The following is a 23,639-nucleotide window of genomic DNA, read 5'->3' on the forward strand; positions in this document are numbered from 1 at the left end:
AAAATTCATTACAAACTCCACCAAGATGGCTTTCTTCGATGCTCGGAAATTCGATATCCTCCCTCAGTCCGACAAACAGCTAGCGTTAGACGCTGCCCGCTTCTACGAGGTGCGCAATCGCCTCGCACAAGACCTGGGACAACAAAGCATCAACATGAAGTTGATTTGGTCCCAATTTTGTCCCGATCAGATGGAAATCAACCAAATCAAAAAGGAGTTGACCTCCTTGACCGAAAGGCTAGAGGAACTGCTCATGGTCTCCCAGCTCCCGCTGGGCGATCGATCGCAACAATGTGCCGAACGACGACAAAATGGGACTATCATCTGTCTCCACTACATATTTCGCATGATTGAGATCCCCGATGGCTTTGGAGAGTGTGCACTGGCATTGGACTTTATTAGAAAGTGCGTGGGAGGCATCCGCCTGATCGGGTTCTGTGACGAGACTGCCGATGATATGGATCGTCAGGCACAAGATCTTTGGAATAAGCACATTCCTGGCAGGGGAGATATTTTGACGAGAGTCATGAGATGTTTCAATATTGGGGAGGACCTTAATATTCTTATTCCAAACATGTACTCTGCTGACCCCTACTGTGGCTGCCCTTGGTGCCGGGGACATGTACTCTGCTGACCCCTACTGTGGCTGCCCTTGGTGCCGGGGATGAAGCTGACGGTTTTGATTTTTTTCTATTTTCCTATGTTTCTGTAGTATGTTTTTGAATTCTATCATTTCGTTCATTTCCAATCCAGTAGACTGTATACTATAAATTGTATACTCCATCACGTGACCTCCAGCTCCTCCCCGCAGCTCCCTTCGCCCGAAACGTCATCGCAAACTGAATCCCCACAACGCGGTGTTTTCAGTATTACGGACTCCGGCAAAATCACTCACGGTCACTCTTTTTCTTCAAGGGTCTTCAGATTGCTTAATTTTGGTCTCTCCTCAGCTGACCGACTGAGTAATACCTGATCAGACTGCTCACCTGTTCGCACACACGGACCCTCGAGGTTCGTCTGGTTAAGGTCGGGTGAGTTTCCCCTCAAAGAATCAAGCTTAAACCCTTGTCACGCATTAAAACTGCCAAAATTTCCTCTTTTTCTATCACTCACCGTTTCATTTTAACTCTTATCTCGTTATTTTACCGCGTCAGTCGAGTCAACCACTAAACCTCTTTAGATTTTGCAGGCTGCACGTTGCTTGGCTGGAATCATCTGCGCAGTTCCCAGAGAGGCTCATCCGTTCCTCCGGCGCTATTCAGCACGGCCAGTCTCAGGAAAGCCCACATCTCCCGCCGCCTGCTTGTCATTCCCCGTAAGTCCTTTTCTCCGTTGGCCCCTTCAGCCCGAGTCGGCTCCACTATTCCACGGCTTCCGTGGAGTTTCGGAGCTGCTCTATAGTTCCTGCTCGTATAAAGCATCTCCGGTCTCCTGCCCGGCTTCCCTTTAGTCCTCTTTTCCCCTTGATCGCATTTGATATAATTCTATACTATCCATCCCTTTATACTCTTATGAGGTAGTCTCCATGCCACCATACTGCCTACAAGACTGCCACTATTTCTACCGCACTGCCTTGCGTCTCCTTTCTCTCCCCACTTGCCTCGCCTCGTCCTACGCTTGATCGAAAAGAGAAAATAAATCAGTCACTAATCATCATGTCCTACTCACCAACGGCAGTCCGTTTCTTTACAGCACCAAAGCCTCTTGGGAATGCCATGGATTCCGACTCAGTTAAGATCACCGCGGCTGAGTCCCAGGGACATACCGTCGTGAGGCCAAATGTGTCTCCTGAGCGACCCTCATCAGAGGCTGTGAAGGTTCACACATCCAAGGAAAAGGGTCTGACATTTGCCAATCAAGACTCTCTTCCTAAACTCCCTATCCCTGCTCTCGAGGATACCTGTCGGAGACATCTTGAAGCTCTTTCGGCCTTGCAGACCATTCGAGAACATGAGGAGACCAAGGCAGCGGTGAAGGACTTTTTAAAGACCGATGGACCCATCCTTCAAGAGAAGCTGAAGACATATGCTTCCTCCAAAACAAGTTATATCGAGCAATTTTGTAAGTGAAATGCCTCGAGATGTTGTAATCCATTAGACGCTAATAGTCCCCAGGGTATGATTCTTACCTGAACTTTGACAACCGTGAGTCTAGAGAAATTTTGTCACTGTGCATTCATTCACAACTGACGTTTAATCAGCGGTCGTCCTCAATCTGAACCCATTCTTCCTATTGGAGGATGACCCTACTCCTGCTCGAAACCACCAGGTGACCCGCGCGGCCTCCTTAGTCGTGTCTGCCCTCTCTTTCGTCCGCGCTGTTAGAAGAGAGGAGCTTCCACCAGATACCGTTCGTGGCACTCCTCTGTGCATGTACCAGTACTCTCGCATGTTTGGAACCGCCCGTCTCCCAACCGACAATGGCTGTGTCATCAGTCAAGACCCTTCAGCCAGGCATATGGTGGTGATGTGCCGTGGACAGTTCTATTGGTTTGATGTCCTGGATGACAACAGCGATTTGATCATGACGGAGAAAGACATCTCGCTCAACTTACACGTCATCATCGAAGATGCGGCACAAACTCCAATTCAAGAAGCCGCTAAAGGAGCACTGGGCGTCCTTAGCACTGAGAACCGTAAGGTATGGTCAGGCTTGCGAGATATCATGACCAAGGATCCTGCTTCAAACAACGCCGAGTGCCTGAACATTGTCGATACCGCCCTATTCGTGTTATGTCTTGATGATACCGAACCTTCGAGTACGGCCGAGCTTTGTGCTAATATGCTCTGCGGCACAAGCGAAGTGATCAAGGGCGTTCAGGTCGGCACATGCACCAACCGATGGTATGACAAACTTCAAATAATCGTTTGCAACAATGGCAGTGCTGGTATCAACTTTGAGCACACGGGCGTGGATGGTCATACCGTTCTACGGTTCGCCAGTGATGTTTATACCGACACTATTCTTCGATTCGCCAAGACGATCAACGGCCAGGCCCCAAGCCTGTGGGCTACTACGAGCCCCGACCCTGCCAAACGTGACCCCCGCAGCTTTGGAAATGTCAGCACCACACCTCGCAAGCTGGAGTGGGATATGACTCCGGAGTTGAATATTGCTTTGCGATTTGCCGAATCTCACCTGTCAGACCTGCTATACCAGCACGAGTTCCAGGTCCTGGACTTTGAAGGCTTCGGCAAGAACTTCATCACTTCCATGGGATTCTCGCCCGATGCATTCGTGCAGATGGCTTTCCAGGCGGCATACTATGGTCTCTACGGTCGCGTTGAGAATACCTATGAACCAGCTATGACGAAAATGTATTTGCATGGTCGTACCGAAGCCGTGCGCACCGTGACACCCGAAGCCGTTGAATTTGTTAAGACATTCTGGGGTGAGAACCCGGCAGAGCACAAGATTGATGCCCTGCGCACTGCAACCCAAAAACATACTGCCATGACAAAGGACTGCTCCAAGGGACAGGGCCAAGACCGTCATCTTTACGCTCTGTATTGCCTGTGGCAACGGTCATTTGACGAAGGCCTATTCCAGGACAGCAGCTCTGCGGGTGGTTACTCAAGCCCCAGCGAGGGGATGCTCTCCGAGACATCAGAGGACTGCTTCTCCTCATCACCCGGCACCGGCAGCATCCGTGGACTGCGTACTCCTACTCTCCCCCACACCCACCATCTTCAGCGATGCTGGCTGGGACAAGATCAACACCACCGTACTGTCAACCTCAAACTGCGGCAACCCCTGTCTACGACACTTTGGATTCGGCCCGACATCCGCTGACGGCTTCGGTATTGGATACATTATCAAAGACGACTCCATCTCATTCTGCGCCTCGTCCAAGCACCGCCAAACAGCACGGTTAATGCACACTCTCGAGTCATACCTATTCGAAATTAGAAAATTGCTGCGCGCGACCAATCGCAAGGCCACCAGCCCACGGACCAGCCGTGCCCGGGAAACTGAGATGCTGGCAGAGCGTTTACAGGCTGATAATAATCGACGCGGTCGGGTTGTTCGCGGGGATAACCGTGGAGCGGATACACCGACTACCACGACGGATAGCGGGGAGATAGAGGATGATGGAATGGGTGGATGTGAGTATTTCCTTATTCCCGAGACATTCTTTTTCGGTCTTTCCGTAGAGGAACAAAAGACACAAAAGCTGACGATGTGCTTAGATGGATTCTTCGATGCTGGCATGCTTCTGCATGCACTTAAGGGTGTCAGCGCAGAGCGCGAACGTGGTGACAAGCCCGCGAAACGGAAGTTCGTTGGAAAGAAGCTTCATCTCAATGAATATTGAAGAGATGAAATTCTGCGACTTGTATTTATTGGAATCTTCTACGATCTATCATCCACATGGAAATGAGAGCATACCCGTATCTACTCTTCAGTGAGACCTTGATCTATACATAGTAGCATTCTCCACGAACTATACCCCAGCCACCTAATGAGCCACGTGAAGAGCAAGATGGATAATAAAAGATCTTTGAATCTCGACCGATTCCGGGCATCCCGAGTGGGGTACTAGTAAGCTCTACTTTGTAAGGCTATTAGCTCACTGTACATCTGTGGAATGCTGAGACATACAGCACACCTGGTCCGATCAGTTGCGGCACCACTCAGCCACCCGCGGGTGGCCTCGCCGGAACGTAGCAATTTTATCAATCTTGACACCATATGTACCCCAAATTCTTGTGGCTTGATGGCTTAACGCTGCTGACAATGTAGATCAGTGTCTTGGCTACAGTTCATGTTACATCTGCATGGTTTGCTTGGCTTCTGGTGCTTGATTTGCCCGCTTTGCGAGACATGCGGGGTTGGAAACAGTTGCCTTGATGTGTGGCTAACGTAATGGATGCAAGGATAAAAATAGAGTAACTTACATGTTAATGATCGACGAGGATCTTTCTGTCCCCGCAATTATCTTGGTGGGGTTCGGGATCGACATTGAGATACAGTAGAGAAATACTAGCAAGTTGCTTTAGTTTCAATGAACAATTCAATTAGATAGATGGTTTGGTGGATACAGGAGTATAATTTTCAATTCGTAGTAGATGGTAGTTGATGTTAGAGTCTATGGCTGAATTACATATCGGTATACCGATAGTTCCGACACATTGACAATCCACTGAGACAAGGCTAAGGTATCAGGCCGACACCACGCAACATCACGCCTGATCTCTAGAATGCACTCAAATCTAGTCAGATTCTAGAACAAGTTTACGTACCATGTCTTTCCTTCGCATACAGCAGAACCACGAGTCGGTAGGAGCCGAAGAACGCAAGTAAGCCCAGCAAGCATCATATCAACCTCCAAAAAAACTACTTAAGAGCTGCTGATAATCCTCGAAACCAAACCTATCAACAAGCAATCATCAATAACAATTCCCATCCTACCTCCTCCATTCCACATCTAAACCCCAATTTTCTCAAAGAACCACCACCCACAAAAATGTACTTCGCAACCATTGCCGCCTCTGCCATCGCCCTTGCAGGCGCTGCCTCCGCAGCTGGAAACCCTGCTCACCGCTACGCCCAACTTCGTCTCTGGGGCGAACCGGGTTGTACAACCCTCAACCTCGGGGAGGAGGGTATCTACGGTGACCAGCTTTCCCAGTGCAACCTCTTGGATGAGAACGATGTTGTTCGCTCCGTGAGCTTTGAGGGTGCCGATGACGGATGTACTTGTAAGTTTCTTGACCCTTCAAATTGATTCCATGATAATTACAAGTTCTGACCGTTTATCAGTGTACATCTACAGTGATCTGGAGTGCCACCTTACCAAGCAGGAAGTTACTGTTGGGACCTGCTTGAGTGGAGAGGAGTATTACCGCAGCTTCGAGCTGTTCTGTGATGTTTAAGCAGGGGGTTGCTTGATTGGGGGTGTATAATGTTGAGACAACAATACAGGCTTGGGCAGGTCGATAATGGGATGTTTCACGACATTGACGGTACTAAATAATTTGTTGATATAGAGTTAGTATTGTGGGTTGAATATACGAGTTCGACTTGAATTGAATTGCAAAAAGGATTAAGGGGAGAGGGTTTCGAATCTTTTAGTGTCTCCTAGGCGTTTGTTCATCATGTGACAAATAATACAGGGTCCATCGGAGCGTCGAAAGCTAGACCCTTGGCATCTCCATTCTTTTAATTTTCAACTGCGGTATATCTTACTGAGCGTAATCCGGTGATTAACTCGGCAAAGGATCCTGGTGCAGCTTTCGATCTGGCCCTTAGCCAACATTGAACTATTTACCAAGCAACCATCAAAGTTCTAAAATAACCGTCTTCTGTAATTGCTTAGATCCATAGACTACTAACTAGTTAGTTAGTTAGTTAGTTAGTTAGTCATAGATCTTCGCAACCTTAGGGGAATTTGGAACTATCGGTGTGATTCGTGCCAAGCAATTCTCCTGCACAAGAGATAGCGGATTCAGACTTCTATATATCTTGAATGCCCATCAAATCAGGCATAGGTAGATGTAGTCGCATACCTTGAGTACATCCCACGTATATGTATGGGTGCAGCTTGCTACCTAAAATTATTCAGGGAATCGAATCATCTATTTGTACATCCACCTATCACCACTAAAATGGAGTAGCTCAGTCTTGGCTCTCGGAGCACCCACCACCGATTACTCAGCGCTGCAAGACCCGCACCATCTAACTAACTATCACTAGGGTCGCTACGGGGGCTAAGACTTCTTGCGGCACCCCCCAACCCCCGATGGAACATCGCCCCTATGAGTGGCACAGACGCCCCCAAGAGCGCCTGCAACCTCTGCCGGCATCGAAAGGTCGGGACCCGCCCCCGCCTCACTAAGGGAAAGACAATGGCGGATGCTGACCCGTCGTTGTCTCATAGATTCGTTGCGATAGGGCGAAACCTGCCTGTGAGAATTGTCGGTTGGCTGGCGTAGCTTGCCTCTTTACTCGTTTACCTCAGCGGAAAAGCCCCCGCGAGTAAGTTTGCACCTGATATACCTTGTTTGCTTATTTCTTCAAGTGTACAATTTTCCTGATTCTAGATATAGACAGCTTGAAGAAGCCAAGGCTCAAATTAAACAATTAAAAGAAACTCTACGCCTGGAAAGGGACTACCAGACTCGCTCTCAATCTTCCAGCCCAGCAGCGCCGACTGTCAGTGTCTTCGATCCATGCGGGTTCGAGACTACATTGACTGCCTTTCAATGGCATCTTCAGTTTTGTATGCCTGGGGTTGATCCCGACAGGCGACTGGACACGCTTTTTAATTTTGATGCCTTTGCTCACGGGCTAAAGCTGTCGCTCGATTCACCACTAACAACCCCAGCCAAGGTGATTACGCCGAAATGGCCTTCCCGCCTGATGATGAAACAGTCACTTGAATATTATGAAAACAACAAGCTCTATGTGATATTTCCGATGGTGGATACCGTGGCTTTGAAACGCCTTCTAGATGCCAACGATTTGGGTCTGCACGGAGGGACGATCGATGCGGCCAACCAGGCATGTTTAACTGCCCTGACAGCTTTTATCACTCGACTTCGTCATCATGAGCCTGCATTTACCGAGGCGGATTCCAGTGCCTACATGCAAGCTGTACTTTCGATGCTGCCCCAGCTGGTCATGGAACATACCAACATTCGGGTCTTGGAGGCCGTGTTGATTCTTGTTGGTTCTGCATGCTATCAAGTGGACCACGATGAGATTTTCTGACAATGTACAGGCTGCCGATCTCGCTCCTCAAGGCCAACCACAGACAGCAGAGCTTTTAATGTCCCTAGCAGTACGAATCCTCTATAATCTCAAAGGCAACATCAACAAACCAGCTTCCTCAGACCCCGAGCAAATCCGAGCTCACCACCATCTCCGCGCTCTCTTCTGGGTGTGCTACTCCATCGACAAAGAAATGTCTCTCCGTCGATGCCAACCACCAATCATCAACGACTCCGATTGCGACCTAGATCTACCAGCAACATACGTATCCGTAACCTCCGACCACCAATTCTTCCACTCGCCCTTATCCCTCCAAGAGCTTCTCTACCCCACAGATCTCCGTCTCGCAATACTCAAATCCAAAATCTACCGCCTTCTCTACTCACCATCAAGTCTGCGACTCCCCGAAAGCACCCGTTTACATTTAATCCGGCAACTGGACGAGGAACTGAGCGATCTGAAGGCTCAATTCCCGGCCGTCTGCCAGCCAGATAGATATGCGAAGGGCGAGGTACCAGACACCTTACTCCACGATCTTAGTTTGCGAGGTGTAAACACGCATCTGGAATATTACCATTGTCTGTCCAAGATTCACGGAGCTAGTATCAGTGGTAGCAACGACTCGGCCATGTCACCTCCATCCTCCAGCATGGAACTTTGTTATCAGGCTTCCCGCTTGACACTATTATACGTCTGTCGAATTCATCATCTCATCATGAAAGAAACATTCTGGTATGTCTTGCGACTGGATGGATTTTTCAGATCATTTGAATAACTCGTCTGTACTATATTTATCTTACAGGATTTACGCGCAGTTCATTCTGACTGCAGTCTTTGCGTTGTACCAGCGCATCAAAATGACTTCCGCCAAGTATGTTCATGAGGATCTTCGGCTTTTGGAGAAGATTCATGAGGTATTCGTCACTCTTCGGATTGCTGATGAGGAGGATGGGTTTCCGCCGTTTGCTGTCACAGAGGCTCTCATACAAAACTTGGTCTGTTCGGTTAAGTAGTTGTATCATGGTTGTCGATGGCAGATCCAGATTGTAAATAATTGTACAAAGATTCACAAATTCCAAACATTGAGATACCTCCTATCGCCAGAGTTACCTGCTCTATTATTGCTGGTAATCAGCAAAAGGTTTGTGCTAATCTTTCTCAAAGTCTCATCGAGGCTCTTGGTGGTATTCTAGGAATCCCCTTCCCCGAGTACATTTTGCTTATCACGCAAAATGAAGTGTACCGTGTCTATCATTAGCCGCAGTTACATGGGTAGCAGTATGCATGCTAGGCTTTCAACCTTTTTCCTTACAAGAAGACTCCATAGTTTAATAGACAGAACTACTTGACGATGAAAAGAATGTTTGATTGGCTTGTGTAGAATGATGAAATAGTGTCAAGTCTCAAGGCCGAGTTGATCCATCGGCAATGCCAGATGCGTCCGTTTTTTGTTTTGTTTTGTGTTGTGTTTTGTTCTTTTGATGTTTTGTCTTTTGATGTTTTGTCTTTTGATGTTTTGTCTTTTGATGTTTTGTCTTTTGATGTTTTGTCTTTTGTTGTTTTGTCTTTTGATGTTTTGTCTTTTGATGTTTTGTCTTTTGATGTTTTGTCTTTTGTTGTTTTTTTTTTTGGTTTGTGCTTGTGTATGTGTATGTTTTTTTGTGGTTTCGACAGGCTGGCGCTTCCTCGCCACGTAGTCACCATGTTTTGCTCGGTGCTTCTTCACCCTGAGCTTCCTAACCAGCGGCTTGTCCCTCCACACCACATGCTCGATGCTTCTTCATCCTGAGCTTTTGTTTCCCGGCGGCTTGTCCCTCCACACCGCAAGTTCGTATTCGGTTCGAAGGTAGGTAGGGTCGAGGGTCGTGCTCGGTGCTTCTTCACCCTGAGCTTCGCCAGCGGCTTTTGCCTCCCCACCGCTCGTCCTCCGCCTTCCCAAGTTACAACAGGTGATTGAGGGGGTATGCGAGCGAGACTTCGAGGTGAATCTTCCAAGTGGATGTGTTTTGATGGACACAGTAGAGAAAGGATAGAGTGGTCTAATGTGTTTTGTTGTGATAGACACTGTGGAAGCTGGATGTAGTGGTCTGATATGATGAAGGGTCAGTGGTGAGTATCAACAAGAGGATGTATCAAGCTCATATACGTTGCCTCGAAGTCATCGTAGCCAAGATGTTGAACCAGGTGCCAGAAGTTGAATCAAGTCCAAGAGTGGATGTGTTTCAATGGTTGAATGGACTTGATGTAGAGTAGTGACTAGGTGTAGGAAAGACTTGATGTATGTTGAGGTCAGGTCATGTGTTGATGGAAGTAGGTTGAGGTCCCAGGTATGTGTTGGTCAAGTCATATGATGTTATGAGATGGTCAAGGTAGATAAGAGTCATGATGATAGACACGTCACGTCAAGAGGGACGTATTGTGTACGTGTCAGGTGGATGAGAGTAGATGAGGGTGATGACCTGATGTGGGAGGGGACCAAGGTTGGATGGCACGAGGTTGAGTGAGAAGAAGATGGAGAAGTTTGATGGAGGATAAGAGTAATAGATGGTTGGTATAAGATGGTTGGGTATAGAATGAAGGACCAAGGGTGGAATGGATGTCCGAGGATGGGAGGAGAGTTGGAAGGTTGAAAAGGTTGAGGAGGGAAAAAAAGCTGGAGAAGTCTGGGGTAAGGGAGATATTTATGAAAAACGGGGTCCTGCCACTAACCCCGATTGGGACCTCGCTTCTGCTAGTGCGGATTCCCCAGAGTATATAAGATTCTGTTTTGGGACCTTCTGGAGGCCCTAGAAATTTTTCTTCCTTTTGCAACTCCCCTCCAGCCGCGAGAACCCCCCATCCATGATTTTTCCGTAAGCCCCATCGGGGTAATTTGCATTTCCAGAGACCCCAGACCTTCTGTAGAGTGTCCGCATCATGTTACAGTAGATATCTACCCTTAGATGATACATAGAGTGATGAAAATGGAGTTCTGTGTTGATCCCGTCTGAAGCCATCCGAGTGTATACTTCCCGAGAATTATATTGGTGCCTGATTTTGCAGGCGGCTGACTCCAACGGGTCGGAGATCCGCCGTGTGGGGAAACGCCGAGACCGGATAGCCGACTTGCAACGAGTAGCCGTCTTAACTGGAACAAGTCACCCGAAGGTCTTCCATGAGAACAAGCACGTACAAGTAGCAGCGGTGCATATAAGAACCTCTACGGCTAGAAATTGGTGGCTCAAGTTGTGTAGCCCAGTCGCGTTTCGCCTCGAATTGTTGCCTCGGCCGGTCCTCCCCCATGGCTCTGCGCAGTCTGCCAAGACGCGCCCCCCAAATGGGGATGCGCTGGACCAGACGGTTCTCAAGCTCCCCGCGAAATGCCAGTTATGCGGATACTCTGCCCAATTTGAAGATTGGGGCTCATACGCGTGTTTTATTCCAAGGATTTACTGGTACGTTTGTTTTGATGTCGTTCGACTCGGAGTCATCGCTAAAAATTCTCTACAGGAAGACAGGCGACGGCCAACGTCAAGGAATCTCTGGAATGGGGCACCAAGATTGTGGGCGGAGTTAAGCCTGGCGTGGAGGGAGAGCACCTGGGACTCCCGGTGTTCCCCTCTGTCAAAGTGGTACGAGGAGAAGCAGCATGTTCGGTCTACATGTTCACTTGCTAATCTACATTTCGGAGCTGTTCAGGCTCAAGAAAAAGCAAAGCCGGACGCCTCTGCCATCTACGTTCCAGGGAACCAGACTGCTCAAGCTATTGAAGAGGCTATCGAGGCGGAGATTCCTCTCGTGGTAGCCGTGGCCGAGCACGTTCCGATCCATGACATTCTCCGGGTAAGCACGTTTGTTGCAGTGGGATTACGATGATGATTTCTAACTCTCCATATAGATCCACTCTATGCTGCAAACTCAGTCCAAAACTCGTCTCGTCGGCGCAAACTGCCCCGGGATCATCTCTGCCATCGGCAAGTGCCGAATCGGCTTCCAGCCTTTGCCGTGCTTCGCACCCGGCAATGTCGGCATTGTAGCCAAGTCGGGGACGCTGAGCTACGAAACTGTCGCTTCAACTACACGAGCTGGCCTCGGTCAAAGTCTGTGCATCAGCATGGGTGGCGATGTGTTGGCAGGAACTAACTTTGTTGACGCGTTAAAGATCTTTGAACACGATGAAGACACCGAAGGTATCATTCTCGTCGGTGAGATTGGAGGCACTGCGGAGATGGATGCGGCTGAGTGGATCAAGGATTACCGACGGAGAACTGCCGATCCCAAGTATGTCTGACTCTCATTAGATGGAGTGAGCTGAGACCATTGTACTGACTCTAGACAGGCCCATCATGGCTCTTGTTGGCGGTTTGGAAGCACCCCCGGGACGGATTATGGGACATGCGGGAGCTTGGGCTGCACCTGGTGAACCTGATGGTCAGACCAAATACCAGGCTCTGGAACGGGCTGGAGCTGTCATGGTTAACCATCCTGAAAAGTTTGGCGAAGGAATGAAGACTCTGTTGGGCAATAAGGCTACTCGACCGGGCACAAGCGTGAGTTCTAACGGTATGATCTTCACTCGAGTTGAGCTGACAACAAGCAGTCTACTTTTCCAGTCTCGCAAAAGCGCGGGTTCCATACAATGAGACGCTTTACTCCAACCTCACAGTCGGCTGTCCAGCAGAAGCGCAACCTCTACATCAAGCAGTTCCAGGCCCTCGATATCCTCAAGCAAAAGTCGATCCCCGTCAACGAGACGGTCTCCAGCTCCGACGGATCCGTCTCCATCTCTGTGGATCGAACCGCTCTGTCCCCGTGCATCGTGGCATCCCCAGGTCCCGAGTTTGAGCCAGCTCGGTCTCGCAAATTTCCTTTCAGCTACAAGCTAGCCAATTTTGAAGGTCAGTCGGTGATTTCCGAAGTGGTGTCGCACTTAGGTCTTCCCGCTTCAGCCCAGGGCAAGTTGGCCAGCCTGGTCCGGGCGCTGTGGGAGATCTTCAAGGAGAAGGAGGCCTTTGTTTTGGAGACTCGCATCGGACTCTCCGCTGAAGGCAACTTGGAAGTTCACGGTGCCCACTTTGGATTTGACGACGCAGCATACCGCAGCTCCGGGCGTCAAGAAGCCATCCACAGTCTGCGAAACAAGGCGGAGGAGGTTCTCGAGGAGGTCGAGGCTGAGAAGGATGGAATTGTCTACGTCAAGTACGATCATGATACCCACAACATTTGAGGCCGTGCTAATCATCAACAGACTTCAAGGAGAAGGTAGCATCGGTACACTAGGTACGTATCAGGCATCTCTCGCTCCTCAAGGAGGATATCTGCTGACAGTTTCTACCAGTGAACGGCGCCGGACTTGCCATGAACACAGTCGATGCTCTCACCATCCATGGCGGACACTGCGCCAACTTCCTCGACACTGGTGGTAAAGCCACCTCCGAGACCGTCAAGTCGTCCTTCCGAATCATCTGTTCCGACCCACGAGTGAAGGCTGTCTTTGTCAATATCTTCGGCGGCTTGACGCGCTGCGACATGATTGCGGAGGGTATCATTATGGCATTCCGAGATCTGGATATGCAAGTACCCGTCGTGGTGCGGCTGCGTGGGACCAACGAGGAGCTCGGTCAGAAAATGGTAAGTTCATGGATCCGTTGATTAGAGGCGAACTAACAAGGATTGTCTGGTAGATTGCCGAAAGTGGGCTCCCTCTACATGCATTTGATGGATTTGAAGCTGCAGCCAAGAAGGTGATTTCTCTGGCTGAGAACAAATAGACTACTCTACTTGTTGATTCATAGATTGTACATAGATCTAAACAACTAGAAGAAGAAACGATGTATATACTTCCGGCTAGGTTCGATGATGAATATATTCGGACGCAAGTTCTACGTCATTTTCCCTTCACGTTAATCCAGATAACGGATCGCTAAGCGATATCCCTACCTATTGAATCATGCAAGTCTGCAAATCCCCAAAGTATATATCGAATAGAATATAATGCATAACTGGTGCCATGTGAACCCAACCCCGCCCGAGGCTCGCCCTCTTCCCGGGTTGGTCTAGCCCCGTCCGTTTCTCCACGATCGACCAAGGATGCGCTAAACCCCCTCCATCTCTGACGCCATTGCCTGCGATCTTTGACTTTAAGACTCTCGCCTCCGCATTCTATACCTCGAACCTATTTAACAACCTCGTTATACATTACCATATATACCACCCGTCCTATACACAACCTGTCCGGGTCTCCCCCCTCGCTCAACAAACCCAACCAAACAACCCTCTCACGTGCCATGTCTGATCCAAGCGCCGAGCTCCAATCGACACTCCGCGACCTGGCCATTGGCAAGAAAGGACCAGTACAAGATATCCCCCGACCAATCCCCAGCAAACCCTCAACAACCAAATCCGCCCCGAAACCCAAAAAGCAGCCCGTCGCAGACTCCTGGGAAGACGAAGCCAGCGACGACGAGGAGCCAGCCTCCACGTCAAACCTGACATCTCCGTCCGTCCTCTCGCCCGCAATCAGTGCAGAGGGACCGCTTGATCCCCCACCAACGCCTATCTCGCCGCAGACCTCGTACCCATGGGCTGGTGCAGGCTCTGCATCCCCCGCCGCGGGGCAGAATAATCTGGGCCGGAGGCCTGAGAAGCAGACTGCCGTGGCGGGGCGATTGATTGCGGGTGCGTTGGGGATTCGGGCGCCGAAGCGGACGGAGGAGCAGAGGGCTTACGATCGGTCTGTGAAGGAGCAGGAGATTCGGCGGCGGAATCGGGAGCGGGAGGAGTTGGCCAAGGCGAAGGAGGAAGAGGAGCGGGTTAAGGCTTCGGTTTGGACTGATTAGCCCTTTTGCTGCTCGACTACTTTTCTTCTGTCTGGGTATGCGTTGCCTATTCTTCATTGGGGATTATTTTTTCCTCTATATTCACTTGTATAAATGTGTATGCGGCGATTTTACATGGCGCTTGAGTTGGTTGTTCTCTCGGTGGGCTTGAGGATCATTGCTGGGACTTTTGTTGAATCCTTCTCTATGGCTCAGCTTTGCCGAAGCTGGTCGATCGGCCTTTTGGCGCTAGGCTTTGCCATTTCGATATATACTTGTAATATAGGAAATGGCTAAATCATTTTACCGCTAAGGAGCAATAGCAATCTCCAGCTAGGAAAGTCAATCTATACCATGATACCATTCGAATTCAAGATTTGGTAGGAATAGGTTAGGTATGTAGAAAACCACGATCAAGTGGCCATTTCGGTGAAATTCGTATCCTCGTGAAACAAAACAAGCGGGAAACTCCTCGCGATGGCTGGTTCGCTTTGCCGCACACTTTTCCCTCGATCTGCCAAGTTGCGACACACTCGATGACCCAATCCACTGCGCAAGGTTACCTCGGATGTGCAAATTAATGGGACCCGGGTACGCTCAACCACCGATCTGCTCCTGGTGGACCTCAAGGGTGTCCCCGTCGGCCATATCGAGCTGTAGAGTGTGTGAATGTATTAGTTATCTTCATCATCCAATAGTCATTTGTAGAGATATGGATATCAAAAACATACTGTATCAGGGGTATCTTCTGGTCGCACTCGGGTACCATCGAACAAGAAGCGCACAGTGGACATCTGCTTTCCTTGACGGTCACAGAAAGCGTCCATAAGCTTCTTCAACTGTGTTGACCGCTTGATCTTAAAAAAGACCTCGTTGTTATTGTCCGTGACCTTGATATTCAAGTGCTCACTGGGGCCGGCGCCAGCTTCTTGCTCAGCCGACATGGTTGCTGGTTTTGTGGAAAGACTGCGCTTGAGTCAGAGGGTCGTTGCGCGCTAGAAGGGTAAGGAACGCGGGGCACGAACACGTTGGAAATTGATGGAAATGGTTCAAAGTGGAGGTTTGACTCTATTAGATATCAGTTAACGAGGTGTAAATAAGGCTTATCGTATGAGAAGGTCGACTTACCTAGTGGAAATGACGGTAAGGTAGAAAGGTCAAGAGAGGTTAGAAGGCAAAGAGGGAAAGAAGAGAGATATCAACGGCAGAATGGCGACTCGCCCCACAGAAAGCGGAGAATCTATTATTGCGAACAGGTAAATCTGCGGGCGGAACGGACTGCTTAGCTAAGGACAAAGCGTCCCATCCCGGCTTTCCTTGGAACCGTGATGCTTCTATGAGCTTCTGTCTTGCGCATTTACTTTGCCAATCATGGTATGGCAACTTCCCAAAGAAAGAGTGAAAACGAAAAGAGACAAATAGGAACATCTCAAAGGATTGACTTTTTGTGCTACAGGGGAATCTCAAGCAAGATCTGTCTCACGACCCTCCTTGTCATCCACGAGCCGTAAGTCTCCCCCAAAACCTTGGAACATCTGTCTATGATAAATGGCTTAAGAAGCTTGCTTATACAAACCTAGTGCGCCATTCAAGGTACCTAGCCTGCAGCCACACTTCCACATTCCCCTTGTTCATATGTGGGAACTAATCCAATTCCAGATTGCTTGACCAAGAATTCCTACAAAGAGGAAAAATGCCAGGCACAGATTGATGCCCTTTATGAGTGTTGCAATGCCTTCTATCAGCAGCAAGGCGACCAGGCTTCGACCGTGAGCTGCCCCAAAGCGCATCTACTGCGATTGAAGATGAAGCAACGAGCGCAAGCGGCAGAAAGCCAGAGCCAGACATAGATAGCATAGAGAAATTACGATAAATTCTACAGGCGACTTGCAAAATTGCATATCGCACGTTGTAATGGATCGCAATGGCATGTAACAGGCCCCTATAAGCTGAGCTCCCAACTGGCAGGAACTAGACTGTTTAAAGGGACTGCTAGATTGCTCTAAGACAATCTTGAGCACGCTGAGAGGCCGCGATGGACCTGAACGACCATTGAAAACTTTCGTTCCGAGACTCTAATGACTGCCTATATGACATTTGTTGAAGAAGAAAAAAAAGAAGAGGAAGGGCGAAAATTGCTGGCCGATTAAATAAGAAAAAATCCCGTGCCGACACGCTAAACCGTTTTAGGCGAATGGCCTAACGCGCCCAAAACCAAAAGAGACAAACACGAATTCCCGTTCTCTTCCCCCATCACAACCCCAAACATCTCCGGCCTTGGAAGCTTGCTCGAATCACTGCAAGCCATGGCTCCCCTTACTAGGTCGGCAAGATCAGCTGCGTCGGGTGCCACCACGCTGCGATCACAGGTAAGCGCGCCCTTCGCCTTGCTAGGTTTCATTGCAGCTAATTCCTTGTCTATAGGCTCCGGCCAAGGAACCAGAAATCATCAGCATTGACGAGGATGACGAGGGGGATCAGCTCATGGAGGATGAGGAGTCTTACGAGGATCAACCACAATTCGAAGATGAGGATGAGGCCATGGATGAAGAAATGGACGATGAGCTTCACCAAGTCAACGGCGATGCTGCGGAGAATGGATCCGGAGTTCGTGTGCTGGAATCTAGCCTGAAATCCACCAAGGGCAATAGAAACAGGTTGCAAGGTTTGTTCTAATACTGTGTTTTGGCTCTTAATGCGATCGCCATAGCTTATTGATTCTTCTCCTCAGCATCCCCCAAGCTGTTCACCGAGTCGAGCACCAGTGCCCAGGAAATGTTGCAACCCCTTCGCAAGACCGCGGATCGTGTCACCCGCCAGATCGAGGCCTTCGCCGAGAAGCTGGATCAATTCAAACGAAAGAACACCACCGATGAATTCCAAAACGTCCAGGCAGCTTACAAGCTTGTGGAGAGCTACCGGGACCTCACGCAGAATGCCATCAACGAGCTCAACCGACAGCAAACCATCAAAAAGGCCAAGTCAGGCTTCCGGAACAGTGCCGCGATCGAGGATACTCCAGCCGACACCGAAGCGCGTCGCTTGCAGCTACAGGTCGACACCTGGCGCCTGCTTCTCAATCTGATCAGTATCGACGACCCTGCCAGTCGCGCGAGCTTCAAAGAAGGCCAGTGTGAGGCTTTCCAGAATCTGCACCGGTATTCGTCGGATCGTGAAATCTGGGAGGAATTCCTGAATGCGGATCAGTACGCGCTCGAGTGTGTGGTCTCCATGCGATGGCTGGAGGAAACAGCAAAGGCGGGACCCCAGGAGATTGACAACATGATCAAAGAACTGGAAGATCAAGCTGAGCGAGGCCAGGGTTTGTGGGCACATGGTTGGCTGTTCACAAAGGAAGCCATCAAGGGCCACAAGCGACTCCGCGCTTGGCCGCAACCTCTGGAACCGAATGACCCTGCCATATCCCGCAGTCTTTTGAACAAGGAGACGCAAGCGACACTGATTACACAGTTAGATCCCGACGCTCTGACTCGCCAGAAGCTCAGCTTGCAGACGCAGGATAATTCCTACGAGCGGGCTACGTGGATGGCTTGCTGGAAGATGCTGCGCCGGGGCGAGAACTGGACTACCATTCGCGAATGGGCTCAGAGCCGTCTTGAGAGCTGGAGAGCCGTCAGTCTCTGCGGTTCCAGTGTTGATGCGGCTACTGCCACCACACGTACTCCGGCAGATGATGGATTGACCCGCTTGAAGAACAGTCGCGCCCAAGACTCGTGGCGTGCTGCTTGTCATGCTCTGACCAAGGATCCAAACACCTGTGACTACGAGAAAGCAGTTTACGCGCTTCTCTGCGGAGAATCAGAACCGGCATCCAAGATTTGCAAGACGTGGGACGACTATCTCTACGTGTACTTTAACCGCATCGTCCTCTCGCGGTACCAAGGATTCTGCCGACAGTTCCAGCGCAAATTGAGCCAGTCCCCTGGTATCCCTGTTGCATTCAAGCCGGAGCCAGCTGGACATGCGGATCTGCAAAAGTTCATCGAATATCTGCGTGGTAACGAGACGCTGGGCACCGAGACGCGCGAGCCATTCCGTCATATCCAAGCTGCTATCCTGAGTAAGAGTTATGATGCATTCTTCAACCAGCTCTCCCAAGCGGTCTCCCAGGTCGGCATCAAAAAGCTTGGAAGGTCCTCTTACATTCCCGACTTGGCGGCCTCTCACGTGGACAATGCAATGGTCATCACGGCCGAAGACCTTGATGCCGTACAGATGGCGACTCACATTTATGTGATTGTCAATTCGATCGGATACGCACATGGAGATAGCCAGTTCACGGAGGCAGCTTCTGTCATCACGACCGGTTACATTGCCTATCTGCAAGAGAAGGGCTTGCCTGACCTGATCCCATCGTACGCTTCTCTTCTGCCGATGGAGATGGGCCACAGCGTCCTCGCCAAGATTCTGATTGAGATTACGGATCCAGAAGATAGACGGTACCAAATCCGAGCTACGCAGAAACATGGCGTCGATATCAATGCTGTCCTCGACGCACAGTGGTCATGGCTCAGGGGTGGTGTCTCCTCAATCGAGCACTCCGCCGGCCTCACTGGATACTCCCGAGTCAGGCGACTACCGGACGGCACTCGTGTGTTGATGCCGCCCAAGAAGGACCTCATTGGGACGAGTATCGCACCCGAGGATGAGAAGATGATACGTAATCTGGAGTGGCTCCGGAGCGTAGGCGGCCAGTGGTCTAAGATTTGTACCCGCGGAACCTGGCTGTACCGCAAGTTCTTTGGTATGTCAAATCACGGTCTCTTAATTATTCTTCGCAGTCTCTAACTTATATCTAGTCGCCGGCAAACTTGCCGCTGCTCGCGAGCTGGGTCGTCGCATGCGCATGGCGGACCTTTCTTACGAAACCTTCAACGTGGATGTGTTTGAGTACCCGGATCTGGCCCCATCGCTGGAGGACGCACCCTTGAGTCCGATCAAGGCCAAGCGCAGTCATGCTCACCGACGCAGTCTGTCCAGCAGCAATGGCGCCATCACCACTGCTCACCGAAACGCATATCAACAAGCTGTTCATATGTGGAATCTTGAGGTCATGGCTCTTGGCTTTGATGCTTTGGAGCAGTTCGCTATCGTATACGACCAGTCCTCGAAGTGAGTATTCTTCTGTGTGAACACCTTCAAAGCTTCAATCTGACTCAATTTAGGACCAAACGCCGGCGGGATTCCGGTACTGTCAGGGACTTCCTGGCAGAACTCGGGGCTCTGGTGCAGGAAATCGAATACTGCGTAGGACTGATCGTGGAGGAGTGGCTTGGAGAATCCGAGAATGGTAAGTCCTAGTCTTTTCTTCTGATTCATACGTTGAAGAACGACCCATGCTGATTCTCGCTACAGCGGACGAAGAACGAGACTACAAACACATTCGCCGGACCTATCTCCCCGAAATCATCCTCGACTACCACAATGCCTTGTACTACGCTAGCCACTCCCTCGACAAGCCCAATCTGCTCACCCAATGCATGACCGTGTCCATTTGGGTTGCCAACAACGCCTACCTGACGACCAGCTTCACGGAGGCGCAGCGCATGTCCGAGCTCATGGACTGTCTAGCCTTGGCAGGCAAGGCAATGGTTCTAGCCGACCCGAAAAACGACCAGAGCTTTCCAAATGGGCAGACGTTGAGTATTTGGCGGGTCGACGTCTCCGAGGACGATGAGGCTGCGCTGCTTCAGAACAGGGAGTAGATTGGGGCGATGAGACGGGTGAGACGGTGAGGCTGTGTCGCGTTGTGGGAATGTACATTAGCATTGATGGAGTGGATTAGGGTGGAGAGAAAGTGGATACACTATTGAACCTCACTGAGACCATACTGGACATGGACTGGAGCGAGGTTTTATTCGGGCCAATGGGAATGGATAGGATAGGTAGAGCTAGGATCTCTACTGCGTACTGGGATTTGGAAATGCAAACGGGGGATGTGGCACCATTCTCTTCTTTTTCCGGCCCCCTCAATAACAAACTGCAAGTGATCATTTCTCGCGTAAATTCATTCCTCTCGTACGATATCTCAGTATCAGGTCATTTTCAATTTATCCCGAGGCAACCCACACGCCACGAACTCAGTAAGGTAACTCCAAGCCTCCCATCCGAGACCCCCTAAACCCCCTATTCGTACGGCCGCATCAAGGTATTCCCCAAAACCTTGGCAGGGAACTCCTCCTCTCCCAAGGCCGTAGTATGAGCCCAAGGTTTCAGCCCATTCTCCCGATGAATCGTTGCCGCAAAGCAATCGCTCCAATGGTGCCGGGGGAAATGCGCTGAAACGTCCTTGATAGTGTCTGGGTGGACCAAATCGGAGTATGCACCCGTGTTATCTGTCACATATGTAAGTTAAAATCCGCATCGAAAACGTCGGGATAGATCATAGATCAAAGGCGATCCGTCAGAGAAAGAGGGAAAATAAAGTTTAATCATGTTGGGCACATAACTCGGGGCTGGGGCGGCGATGATGTATCCATCGGCATCATCGGTGTAGATCCCCAGGAGGTGAAGAAAGTGAAGCGGTCTAGGTATCGGATCCTGGTCCTGGTCTTGGGAGGAAACGAGACGAATGGGGAAGGAGGGAAGTGAATGAGGCAGTGCAATGTGTATAGGGTAGGACTCTCAGGCTCGCTAGTCCGGTTCTATATGGAAATATAACCTACCAAAGATGGTTGCGAGCTGCAACAGCTGTCCCACGGCAGTAATTTTGCCCACGGTACACAAATCCTGATGCCGAATAATCGCCTCCGCAACGCTCTCCGCTTGATCGCGCGGTGCAACGGAAGTCTGGTCCTGACTCTGGCTAGACTTGGTATTCTGCAATAAATCCAGCGCCAAATACCCGCCCGAAAACTCAAAGCTCAAGCGCGTAGCCTGGATATTCTCCTCCGTCGTCCCGATATCATGCAACGCACACGCCAAAAAGTACGTTTCGTCCGAAAAGTCCCAATCCGGGAACGGGAAGCGGTACCGTTTAATCGCCAGTCCGAAGTGGTACACGCGCAGGGAGTGGTTGTACGTTGGCGTTGGTAGGTGGGCCTTGGCGTAGGCGTCGATGCGAGTTGCGAGTGGCGTGTTGGGGATTGGAGTGTCGGAGACGAAGATGGGAATTGGGGCGGTGGTTGGAGGTGGATAGGCCGAGGTGGAGGTTAGGAGGGCTTGGGCGGAGGCGGGGACGGCTGTGAAGCCGTAGGTGTTGATGGGGTTGGCCATTTGGAGTCTTTGGGAGATACTGTAAAGAGTGATAGTCGGAGTATCAGGGTTTAAGGTTGGCTGGTGGGGATTTTATGATGAAATATGATGCAAGTTTGAGAGGGGAGTAGAGACTAGAGAGCAATTGATTGTTCCATCGTTAGAGCCCTGCTTTTATACTGTTGATTCGAGATTGCTGAGAGTAGGACGATGATGAACTGGTCATCAAGAAGGTTACTTCGAGAAGACTGTTAGTGCTTATCCTGGCTTGGTAATGCTTGAATGGTTTCGCATTGATGAATCTCTATGGCTATCTCAAGTACTTCTGTGAATAACTTCCAAATCGGGTTTAGCCAAGTATGGAGTTAGGAGGGAGATCCAGGGAACTGGAACCTCAAGAGGCTGATGACTGATGACTGGCCAAGGTTCTGACTGCAGTATTGGTAAACAGTTTGTTTAGTCTTGTAGTCTCATATACTTATCTTTTTGGTCTGTTTGGGCCAAGTTGAAACTAGTTGAACCCCTAGGTTGAACCCGATTCAACCATCTCAGGGTGAGGCCGCAATACGAAGTATATCATCCAAATACGAATTGTCCGATATCCTCCGCCCTGTCTCCTTTCCGTGCTACGGAGAGATCTAAGACAGGACCGAGGGCCAAAATCAACTATTGAATTGCCAATAAAGCGATAGGGTCAGTTAAGGGTACAAAGAATTATTGGGTTCGACATATTTGTAAGGGGCCATCTGGATAGTCTAGGTATTTATTCGCAGTAGACTCCCGACTTGGGGATGCTCCAATGGATCATGCTCCACTCCAACGTATCCCTGTCTTCTAAAACATTCCAGAACAACAGATCACCAAGAAAGTAGTAAGCTTACTACGTATGGATACCGTAGATCACGGATGCTGACTGAAACTAGTAGCAATGTCCGCCTCGCTTCAGATCCAGGAAATGTTGTATGCATTGGGCTGCGGGCGTTAATCCATCGATAAGATTGGGCATGAGACTCCGCGATTAAGTACAGTATGTCGCCTGCATTTGTTTCCTAGGGGACTTGAAGATTGATTGGATCATTACATTGAAGTAGGGAGTGGAGAATTCTGTGATATTAATCATACTATTGAATTATTGATTTGTGGTTGTCGGTGCCGTGCATCGAGGCCGGAACAAGTTAACTAAAGAAGGGGTGTAAAACGAAGGTGGCGTATCTAGGAGACGTCATCTCCGAACGGGCTGGGGGAACGATCGCTTAATTTATAGTCCGTATAGTGGACGGGAAGTAGTACATAGTAGTACATAATCCCCGGTAATAGAGATTGAAAATCAAGGATACCGTAGTAGCAAAGTCACTATAGAATACAGCCAAAGTCAGTTAGTCCAGTTCTCCTTGTTTTTCCCTTGTATGACACGCTCATGATGATTGCCCCTCCCCCTTATTTGCCCAAACTCCCATTCGCCCGCCGAGTGATTCGCCTCTGCCCCCGGACGCGGTCTTGGCAGAGGCAGTGCAAAAAAAGGGGACTGTGTTCGCTCCGACGATAATGTCACAATAACGGGATGGGAAACTGGTCAACAATTGAGAGAGAGAGAGAGTCGTAGGACCACGCCATTGGGTCTGTTAAATGGACTCTTCCTAGTCGTTAGTCGGTGTGTAGTCGCCTTCGAAGGAGTCCAATGCCTGGTTGACAGGTAAACCCGCCAGCGCAGCGAAAAGGAATTGAACTTTCGATCCACCACTGGGGCTGTGCTGTTGAGCCAAGTGGAGAAGCTGCAGGTGCGGGTACTTGATGGACTTGGCCGTTTGGGAGAACAATCGCCACCACTATTGGCTGTCATTGGGGGAAATCCCCAGTCGAGACCGTAGTGGATCTGCAAAGGGGTCGATGGAAAGATGGGAGTAAACTTTGTTG

The 23,639-nt window shown here is 49.9% G+C and overlaps 10 protein-coding genes across 10 annotated transcripts; 8 read left to right on the top strand and 2 right to left on the bottom strand.

Moving 5' to 3' along the window:
• Positions 1-25: 25 nt before the first annotated feature.
• On the top strand, positions 26-634 carry N7496_011354 (uncharacterized protein; the record flags this gene model as incomplete). Its single annotated transcript, XM_056704267.1, has 1 exon — positions 26-634. The coding sequence occupies one exon, from the start codon at positions 26-28 to the stop codon at positions 632-634; it is 609 nt and encodes a 202-aa protein (XP_056550227.1).
• Positions 635-1,655: 1,021 nt separating this feature from the next.
• On the top strand, positions 1,656-4,315 carry N7496_011355 (choline/carnitine O-acyltransferase; the record flags this gene model as incomplete). The annotated part of the gene is made up of 3 exons (XM_056704268.1): positions 1,656-2,061; positions 2,201-3,524; positions 3,550-4,315. The coding sequence occupies 3 exons, from the start codon at positions 1,656-1,658 to the stop codon at positions 4,313-4,315; spliced, it is 2,496 nt and encodes an 831-aa protein (XP_056550228.1).
• A 1,152-nt stretch (positions 4,316-5,467) lies between these two features.
• Positions 5,468-5,876, top strand: N7496_011356 (uncharacterized protein; the record flags this gene model as incomplete). The annotated part of the gene is made up of 2 exons (XM_056704269.1): positions 5,468-5,702; positions 5,764-5,876. 2 exons carry the CDS (start codon positions 5,468-5,470, stop codon positions 5,874-5,876), a joined length of 348 nt encoding a protein of 115 aa, XP_056550229.1.
• A 1,019-nt stretch (positions 5,877-6,895) lies between these two features.
• N7496_011357 (fungal specific transcription factor domain-containing protein) lies at positions 6,896-8,726 on the top strand (the record flags this gene model as incomplete). Its single annotated transcript, XM_056704270.1, has 4 exons — positions 6,896-6,978; positions 7,050-7,668; positions 7,724-8,445; positions 8,516-8,726. Coding segments are annotated over 4 exons (1,635 nt in total), but the record flags the coding sequence as incomplete, so codon positions are not given.
• A 2,267-nt stretch (positions 8,727-10,993) lies between these two features.
• Positions 10,994-13,463, top strand: N7496_011358 (putative succinyl-CoA synthetase subunit alpha; the record flags this gene model as incomplete). Its single annotated transcript, XM_056704271.1, has 9 exons — positions 10,994-11,147; positions 11,203-11,324; positions 11,392-11,535; positions 11,591-11,973; positions 12,032-12,255; positions 12,306-12,891; positions 12,941-12,972; positions 13,031-13,323; positions 13,377-13,463. 9 exons carry the CDS (start codon positions 10,994-10,996, stop codon positions 13,461-13,463), a joined length of 2,025 nt encoding a protein of 674 aa, XP_056550231.1.
• Positions 13,464-13,979: 516 nt separating this feature from the next.
• On the top strand, positions 13,980-14,531 carry N7496_011359 (uncharacterized protein; the record flags this gene model as incomplete). Its single annotated transcript, XM_056704272.1, has 1 exon — positions 13,980-14,531. One exon carries the CDS (start codon positions 13,980-13,982, stop codon positions 14,529-14,531), a length of 552 nt encoding a protein of 183 aa, XP_056550232.1.
• Positions 14,532-15,107: 576 nt separating this feature from the next.
• N7496_011360 (SUMO family protein SMT3) lies at positions 15,108-15,454 on the bottom strand (the record flags this gene model as incomplete). The annotated part of the gene is made up of 2 exons (XM_056704273.1): positions 15,108-15,164; positions 15,242-15,454. The coding sequence occupies 2 exons, from the start codon at positions 15,452-15,454 to the stop codon at positions 15,108-15,110; spliced, it is 270 nt and encodes an 89-aa protein (XP_056550233.1).
• A 427-nt stretch (positions 15,455-15,881) lies between these two features.
• On the top strand, positions 15,882-16,360 carry N7496_011361 (uncharacterized protein; the record flags this gene model as incomplete). The annotated part of the gene is made up of 4 exons (XM_056704274.1): positions 15,882-15,884; positions 15,967-16,017; positions 16,091-16,103; positions 16,170-16,360. 4 exons carry the CDS (start codon positions 15,882-15,884, stop codon positions 16,358-16,360), a joined length of 258 nt encoding a protein of 85 aa, XP_056550234.1.
• A 456-nt stretch (positions 16,361-16,816) lies between these two features.
• Positions 16,817-20,236, top strand: N7496_011362 (nucleoporin Nup84/Nup107 family protein; the record flags this gene model as incomplete). Its single annotated transcript, XM_056704275.1, has 6 exons — positions 16,817-16,879; positions 16,935-17,175; positions 17,242-19,275; positions 19,331-19,643; positions 19,697-19,821; positions 19,887-20,236. The coding sequence occupies 6 exons, from the start codon at positions 16,817-16,819 to the stop codon at positions 20,234-20,236; spliced, it is 3,126 nt and encodes a 1,041-aa protein (XP_056550235.1).
• Positions 20,237-20,657: 421 nt separating this feature from the next.
• On the bottom strand, positions 20,658-21,746 carry N7496_011363 (putative urea hydro-lyase/cyanamide hydratase; the record flags this gene model as incomplete). Its single annotated transcript, XM_056704276.1, has 2 exons — positions 20,658-20,866; positions 21,197-21,746. 2 exons carry the CDS (start codon positions 21,744-21,746, stop codon positions 20,658-20,660), a joined length of 759 nt encoding a protein of 252 aa, XP_056550236.1.
• Between the last annotated feature and the right edge of the window lie 1,893 nt (positions 21,747-23,639).

Source organism: Penicillium cataractarum (assembly GCF_028827025.1).
Source record: "Penicillium cataractarum strain IBT 29864 chromosome Unknown utg000009l, whole genome shotgun sequence".
In the NCBI taxonomy this organism is placed as follows: Eukaryota; Fungi; Ascomycota; class Eurotiomycetes; order Eurotiales; family Aspergillaceae; genus Penicillium; species Penicillium cataractarum.